Source organism: Scophthalmus maximus, chromosome 3, assembly GCF_022379125.1.
Source record: "Scophthalmus maximus strain ysfricsl-2021 chromosome 3, ASM2237912v1, whole genome shotgun sequence".
Taxonomy (NCBI): Eukaryota; Metazoa; Chordata; class Actinopteri; order Pleuronectiformes; family Scophthalmidae; genus Scophthalmus; species Scophthalmus maximus.
The window spans coordinates 13677501-13685882 of record NC_061517.1 but is presented as its reverse complement, the minus strand read 5'-3'; the positions used below and the strand labels follow the sequence as shown (position 1 = coordinate 13685882).

General features: G+C 45.9%; 1 protein-coding gene across 1 annotated transcript; it reads left to right on the top strand.

Annotated features, from left to right (window-relative positions):
* Nucleotides 1-1105: 1105 nt before the first annotated feature.
* Nucleotides 1106-7951, top strand: gpr61 (G protein-coupled receptor 61). The gene is made up of 2 exons (XM_047331055.1): nucleotides 1106-1822; nucleotides 3735-7951. Exon 2 carries the CDS (start codon nucleotides 3929-3931, stop codon nucleotides 5351-5353), a length of 1425 nt encoding a protein of 474 aa, XP_047187011.1. The 5' UTR covers nucleotides 1106-1822; nucleotides 3735-3928; the 3' UTR covers nucleotides 5354-7951.
* The last annotated feature ends 431 nt before the right edge of the window (nucleotides 7952-8382 follow it).

The window sequence follows — 8382 nt, the reverse complement described above, 5'->3', positions numbered from 1 at the left end:
TCGAAGCATTGTTATTATTTTGTGCTTCAGTTGTGAGTGAAAACACATCAGGGGAATGATGAATATCTGATACTGCCTTGTGAGAAACACCTGCGGACTCTCAGCAGCACAGAGGTTCACGCCTCGCGCTTGTAGATATGAACAGTACCACAGTAACTGGATCAATAAAAAGAACGTGTTCAATTAAGACATTGATTTATCGGTGAACAGAAGCAATGACTCGTGAACCAATCAGGGTTTTTGGAGCTGCACTATACGACTGATGAATGAATTCCTCAGGAAGCACATGAAAGAGTAATGTCACATCCTGATGTGTGGGGCAGTCCATTCATGCAAATCCAGAGGGAGGAACAAGTCATTTTCAGATTGAAATGAAAAACCTAAATATGAATATAAAGCCCATGCATGATAATAATAATATCAAGCATTTTATTTGAATGATTTTATTTGCCACTATTACTTGAAGTCTAGTTTGATATGAGCCAGATGCTTAAAGTGTGGGCCAATGAGCTGAAAGCCAAAAGTAAAAACCTAGTCTAATATCCAAAGACATTCTATGTTAAATAGTATTAAACCCAAACATTTGCTTTTGCTTGAATAAATAACTGTAACAATTCCAATCAATCTTCTATGGACTAGTTGATTAATCAACTCAATGTTTTAGGTCTACTCTTGTCAGTGTTTTCATTCTTATCTGTATTTGCTTTTTCTTGATGGCTGCTTGTGTGTTTTTGTTGATGATGAATAATGAGATCATAATTAGCTGAATATATATATATATATATACTTTTTTTTTAAACAAGAAATCATGTTATAGAAATCAACATCTGAAATGTACAATCCACTGGACCCTCATATAGTCCAGTGGTAAACAAAGTCATTCTTCAGAGCAGGCAATAGTTCATACATGTCGTGTGGGCCGGGCTTTTGTAAATGTTAATCTCAGCTCATTCACATTAACCACAGGGATTCTTTTCCTCTCCGTAAATCAATAATCCACCCTCGTGAGAGGGGTTTTGCCGGATTGTGCATCGAGTGAGATCTTGCCGAGCTGAGCATGGGAGGACGGAGACTTATACAAAATGCTGAGGGACCCGATGTGACCCGCCGTGAGATTAGATTGGACAGGTGAAAAGCAGAACCATCCCTCCATTTGGAGGCCGGAGGATGCGAGGCACTAAGACCCAGTGGAGAGCAAAGGGAGTCTGGGTGCTGCCTGCCTGTCTGCTCTGCACGGCTCTGCAGTTGCCCTGGGCACGTGCTGGAGCCAGTACATGTTTGTATGGAAGTGTGTGAGGTGGGAGAGAGAGAGAGTGAGAGAGAGAGAGAGAGAGAGAGAGAGAGAGAGAGAGAGAGAGAGAGAGAGAGTGTGTTACTGTGTGTCCAACCCTTTGCACATCACAGGCTGGATGACAGGACCCCTCCTCTTTTTAAAAAATTGTTTGTTCACTCTCAGTCTTCTGCTACTGCTCTGCCTTTCCCACCTGGATCGAAGACCTGGCCTGAAGCAGAGCAGGGCGGAGGGAGGTGTGTGTTGTGTGTTTTGTGTTTGAAGGGGATGGTGGAGTGGGGGCGGTCAGCGTGATGACGAGATGAAAAGGGCCAGGTGAGGAGGAGACACAGGAGCATGCCTCTCCTCTCACACTCTCTCTCTCTCTCTGTGACGTAGTGTGGTGTGTGTGTGTGTGAGTGAGTGTGGGTGTACATGTTTGGTGTGTCAGTGTGTGTTTGCTGTGTGTGTGGGAGAGAGAGCGAAACAGGTCGGCTTTCCCTCAGCAGACTGTGAACATGCAGAGGAGGAATCAGCCCTCTCCAGACTGAGGTATGTCACTGACTTATCATCACACACATCTCCACACATGCCTGCCCTGTTAACGGAGTGTGTGGATGGATGTGTGTGTTGGGGTTTTTTTTAGGGAGTGGGTGGGGGGGGGTGGATGGAAGTTAGGATGCTGGAAAGAAGCCGTGTCATTTTTTCCCCATCGTATTACACATCTCAAGACAGGTTTTTCTGCAAACTGATGCCTCGTGTGTGTGTATGCTAATCTAAACTCCTGCTCGCCACTCGCATGTGGCCACCCAGGAGTGAAAGTACTTAGTGATGACAGGAACAACAGGCTAGTTTTCTCCGCACAATAAACACAGTATACAGGGTCATATGGTTTCCAGTCAGCAGCTGGAGAGACGCTGCCGCAACCTTATCTTCCAGCCTGGTGTGAATTCTTTGGCAGCTTCTAAGGGCGGAGTTTTGAATTTAAATTATTCTACTTTCATTGATTTGACTACATTCAATTGGAGTCTATGCTGCACGTGAGCCGCTGGGTCCCCTTTTCTTGCTTTTATTACTATGTTTGTGTGGTTTTTACTTGACATAATTTGACCATTATAAAACAGCTTTTCTAATTTGGATACCTCTGAAGGGGCTTTGTGTGTGATAAGAGAAACATCTGAGAGAGTAAGCCACTTCACAGTGGGGATCTGTGGCGATAATGTGTTTGTTTTGCAGCGAATGTTTCAGTTTTGGTGATGAGGTACTAAAGTGACCCTGGACACTAGAGAGCAATAAAACAATCCATGCTGAATTAGATTAAGAGTCCACAGAGGGCTGTGCCACCGTTGTTGCTTCATATAGCTCAGATGTCGTCTGCAGATTATTTAATTGGGCTGAAGGTGACTGTAACCCTTTGACCTATTCGGCACAGGCCACCCACTTAAAGCCCGCGTCTGTCAGGTGACGGTCGTGCTTGATGCTCGTACGTGGGCAGGAAAAGAACAGGCGCCTTGCAGGGATGGAGCCTGTCACACTTGTGAAATGGAAAACTTGCACATGCAGGTGTGCAGCATATGGAAATGTACCAAAGGCTTAGTGCTCGCTCCACGGCTTTTACTGTGTGTGGGGTTGTGTCCAGGTGAGATTATGACAGTAAACACAGCGCAGGGCCGCACGACTATACTCCTCTATTCACACAAACACACCGTTTACACTGCTCAAGGTGCTCTGCCCACATTTATCTTACATTTAGATCAGGATTTAATGGAGCTACATAGGTTTTTATTAAGAAGAGTATCTTAAAGGTTGCACTTTAATTAATTTTTCAAAATAAGTTCACACATCCAGTTTGCTTCTTGACTCTGTTGAGGGGAACATATGGTCCACTCTGTGCTTTTAGCTTCTCCCTGGGGCACCGGCTGCCCTGAAAACACACATCTGAGGATGCAGATGTCAAACATGTAGTAAATTAAGACCATAGCTACAAGTGAGCGCAGACTGCTCCGGTTGTGACGGGCTTTTACAGCTTTGGCACAAGAATAACACAACTCAGCTTGTGCATGTCTGATCACAGCCACACAAAGAGCTGCATTTAAAGCCATCCTGTGCACTTTGATATAAGTGAGAAATGTTTTCATCGGCATTAGAAATGACTGGTGTTTTTTTAAAAGAGATTTTCATGTTCTCTCTATTTTTGCATTCGCAGAATTTAAAATCTAACCTTTAGTAATGTCTCTCATTTTTTAGTGACCAACATATGTCACACACCTTTTAAATTCATAATACAAAACTAATATTAGAATTTCGTCAATGTGTTGTATTTCATGAAATGCTCCCAAGCACATTGCAAGCATGTTGTTGAAACTAAAACAAAGGCTTTCCCTCATGCCTCTTACAAGTTTATTTTAAAATGGCTACTTTCACCAGCGCCTGCTTTTCAACAGGTCTATCTTCTGTATTTCAGATATTCTCAACTGAAGAGAGAAGAAAAGAAGAGACGGAAAGAGTGAAAGCTCGACTGGGACCAGGGCAAGAAAAGCCCCAACCGCCATGACAGACACCACCGCCTGAGCTTCTCAGTGACACCCTACGACAGGGGAGGATGGGTGATGGGCCCGTAAAATTCAGCGGACTCTCTCCTCCTTATGCCATCCTCTCATGGAGCATCCTGTCACACCCAGCCCCTCCTGGAACACTTCTCTCTCCGGGCTCCCCACATTTCCAGCCTGGCTGCATCCGAATATCTCTAACGTGACCTTGCCCGTCACGAGCACCCGAAGTGGGGTAGATCTGAACCAGTCTCTTGCACTATGTGCTATGCTCATCATGGATGTGCTGGCCGTGGTGGGGAACTTGGCCGTGATGATTGTCATCACCAAGACTCCACACCTGCGTAAGTTTGCCTTCGTGTTCCACCTCTGTCTGGTGGACCTGCTAGCAGCGCTGGTGTTGATGCCCCTGGGGATGCTGTCAGAACAAATCCTGGCGGACGAGGCGCTGTGTCGGAGCTACCTCTGCTTGAGCGTGTGTCTAGTGAGTGCTGCCATCCTCACCATCTGTGCCATAAACGTGGAGCGCTACTACTACATCGTCCATCCCATGCGTCACGAGGTGAAGATGACGTTGGGCGTGGTGGTGGTGGTATTAGTGGGAATCTGGATTAAAGCTGTTGTCATGTCATTGCTGCCACTCGTTGGATGGCTGCTCCAGGGGAACCACGGTCTGGGGACTCCGTCTGTCCTCATACCCGGTCAGAGACACTGCTCGCTGCATTGGACGGGAGGCAGGACCATGCGCCTGCTTTTCATGGTCTTTTTTACATTTATTTATTTTCTGTGCCCCATGCTGATCATTCTCGTGGTCTACTGCAACATGTTCAAGGTGGCACGAGTCGCAGCCATGCAGCACGGCCCCCTCCCCACCTGGATGGACGTGCCGCGACAACGGTCCGTGTCCAACAGCAGCCACTCCACCATGGCAGCCAGCCTAGGAGGAACTGGTGTACGCACCACCCCTCAGAGGACATTCAACGGCGGGAAGGCTGCAGTGGTCCTGGTGGCAGTGGGAGGCCAGTTCCTCTGCTGCTGGCTGCCATATTTCTCTTTCCATCTCTACTCGGCTGTGGTGTCTACCTCTCCGGCCTCGCTGGCCCGACTGGAGGACATGGTCACATGGATTGGCTATTTCTGCTTCACCTCCAATCCCTTCTTCTACGGCTGCCTGAACCGGCAGATTCGCGAGGAGCTGGGCCGCCACCTGGCCTGCCTCTTCAAGTGGGCTGGGCCCAGGGAAGGGGAGCAGCTGCCCAGCCGCGAGGCCTCTATTGAGGAAAACTTTTTGCAGTTCCTTCAGGGCACTGGATGCAATCTGGAGCCCTGCAACTCTCACAGCAGAGCCAGCCCAGAGGAGCAAGAGACCGAGGCTGTACATGAATCAGCTGCTCAGCAGAACACGCCAGCTGACTTCCATATCCCAGGGCAGATCTTTGAGGAGACCTCAGAGTTCATTCAGCAGCAACCGCTGAACAATGAGCTACATGTATCAGAGAACGAGAAATGCTGCAAAACTGTACCAGAGCTGTAGCTGCCTCTCATGCACTGTCTCTTTTGCCATTCAATAGTCCAAAATATACTTTTTCACATTTCCCAAAAAATTGTTAATACAACAATGTTTCTTCTACAAGAGTGTTTTATTTTCAAAATTACAGTGAACTGCAAAACACGGGTATCTTCTTTGAAGAATTTAAGTCATAGAGCTTTCCAGAGAAGGACACAGCTGAGTTTATTACGTGCATCATCTCACACACATCCCCAATGGCCATGACGCGGCATCATTACATGTTTCCAGAGCCATACAGTGTCGGGCTCTTTTCTGAGATAGGTCAGCAGATGGACCACAGCACAGTGAAGTGACAAAGATCTCATAGATGTGGGTAGGTCATTAGACATGAGGCAATAATGTACACTAAACAAATTGTCATGGCACATCATCACTATTTCATCTGACTTCTGCATCTTCCTCTTCTGGATTCTGTTTTTTTTCTTCCAGTTGACTAAAGTGCTTAATACGTTCCCACTGAAGCCCCTTGACAATCAGTTCATATTGACTCTGTGATGCAACTGACTCTCTTTGAGCATACATATGCCCTTTTCACTGATTTAACTTCTGATCCAATCATAAAAACCAAACTGCCCCCCCCTCTCCCATCTACTTTGAGGCCCTGGTTCACCTCCAACAAAGTGTTATTTCATCAAGCTCCCTGCTGATGGAACAATGAAGAGGTGGTTCAAGAAAAAACTGTCATTGTTGTAGCTGTTGTTGCCAGTTTGTTCATGAGTTTGATTGTTAATAAATGAAATGATCTGTTTTCATCACGGGTTTAATCCTCATACGAATTGATGCAGGAATGTCTCCTCGATACGAAGGAGTGAATATTCAGCGCTCCAATTGGAATATTCATTGTGTCGAACAGGATCATTTCACAGCTGGGGCTGCTGCTGCTGCTGGTGTTTATAATAAACAAGCTGACACACCAGTGTATTTTTAAACACTTTCCAGCAACACTTTAATCATGTTTATCTGTTTCTTAGTCTTGTGATTATCACCTCCCCATCAAAATCACCTCACATTGCGCGACTTGTGATTTCTACAGCTTCCAACTCAAAGGACAACATTGTGACTGGTGTAATGTGTATGACATTGTTGGTGTTAAGGATTAATCTTTGTGAAAACATTGGCCACAGGACGTTAAAGCTGTCATTCTGTTGAACCGAGGCTCCCCGGCGGACCGTTTTTTCCGGGATGGTGGACCAGTCCACCGTTCGCCCGTGATGTCTGTGCTTGTTTACAGGTAAACACGGGAGCAGCGCGAGTGCTCTTGAGTTTGTGCTATAAACAACGGGGCTTGTTGTGGCCACACAGCCCACAGGTGTGACAATGCTTACACATTGCAAGATTTGCCTTTGGCCTCATTTCGCAACAAATGGAAGACACTGGTGATACTTCCTCTGATCTCAGGTGGATTACAGTTTGCACAAGTCACACGGGCAGTGATGATCCAAAGAGAAATTACAAGGCACAAAATCTCTTACAAAACACTTTTTTGTCTCGCTCCCCCCCCCCCCACTCTGCTCCTTTGTGCTGCCTTCATCTATTTTGGACTGCCTCATACAAGACTGTTGATATGATCACAAGACTCCCTACACAAGGAATGCAGGGAAGGTTCATGTTTTGCTGGGAGTCAGAACAAAAAAAGGTCCCTTTGTTGTTGTTGTTGTTGTTGTTGTTGTTGGTGAGGGGTGGGGGGCGGGATAATGTTCTTAATTTTTTTGCCATAAGACTTTGTTGCTGACTGATTCCCAGATGCGTCTGTTGTGCCATCTCGCTTTCTGAAGTGTTTCTTTTGTGTCAAAACAAGGTGCGGTAATGTTGGGCCCGAATGTAGCTTGACGTAAAAATCAAGAACAAGGAGCACAAGACAAAAATCACTGACGCAATCCTCAGCGTTCTACAGGTTCTATGTTTTTAAAAAAAATCTATCATTGGTAGTATTAAAACTACAAAATACAAAATCAGAATAAATATCAACCTCCAATTTTATGGAACCAAATAACATAAACTTGCCGGTTAGTATCGAACCAGCATCAATTTACAAGGGTTTAAGCTTTTCTGATTATCTGAGATCGTCCTCATTGAGCATTATCAATCATCTGATCTTTATTTATCACAATGTTTTACCACATTCAGTGGTATTTCACAAGACCTGGAGTCATTACAAAGCCCCTTATGTCAAGTGTACATCAGTGCACCATTCAATCAGCTGGATTTCCGTTACCGTAGCAGCGAATTAGCCCTGACCAATCTGATTACACGCCTTAAACTCTATGTCTGCTATCATCTGTTGCTTATGAGGACGGGGAGATAAGCTGTTCTGAAGGTGAATGGCAAATAATGTTCCCAACATCGGGAATGTTCGTGGAAACACGGTTTCTGTCACCTCATACAGTCCACATGTTCATTTTTGCTCTCTGTATCTCTTTTTGTACCTAAGCTGAAAAGACTGTTTGTATTCTTCATATTTCAGGTTTATTTGGCCCCTTGTTAAGACCCCCCTGTGTATTGGTTATCCATCAGTTGAAATTATTTAAAACGCTGCAAGACGATTAAATTGAGTGTGTTGTGGTTGCTGTCTGTCAGAGTTACCAGATCAGATCAAGAACTGCATCTATCACATAGTCAATCCCATCAATCATCTCTCCTGCCCTCTAGCTGCCTCCCCCTCTCTACCGGTGTGTGTGTGTGTGTGTGTGTGTGTGTGTGTGTGTGTGTGTGTGTGTGAGAGAGAGATGCAGGCAGGGGGTGCAGCGTCACAGAGGTTCAATGAAGCACTAAGAACAGGATGAAAGGGGAGTGACATTTGGAGCAAGGCAGGATGCTGGAGCCGTCAGTTGGAGGGGGGGGGGGGGGGGGGGGGGGGGGGGGGGGGGGGGGGGGGGGGGGGGGGGAGCGACACTAAACGGACACCCACTGACACTGAGTTGACTCTCCGGTCAATCTTTCATCACGACAAGAATATTTCAGGGTGAAGAGTGAATTTAAGCTATTATCCATTA

Excerpts from the sequence above, each read along its gene's own strand:
- gpr61 (XM_047331055.1), top strand. The coding sequence starts at position 3,929 with ATGGAGCATCCTGTCACACCCAGCCCCTCCTGGAACACTTCTCTCTCC.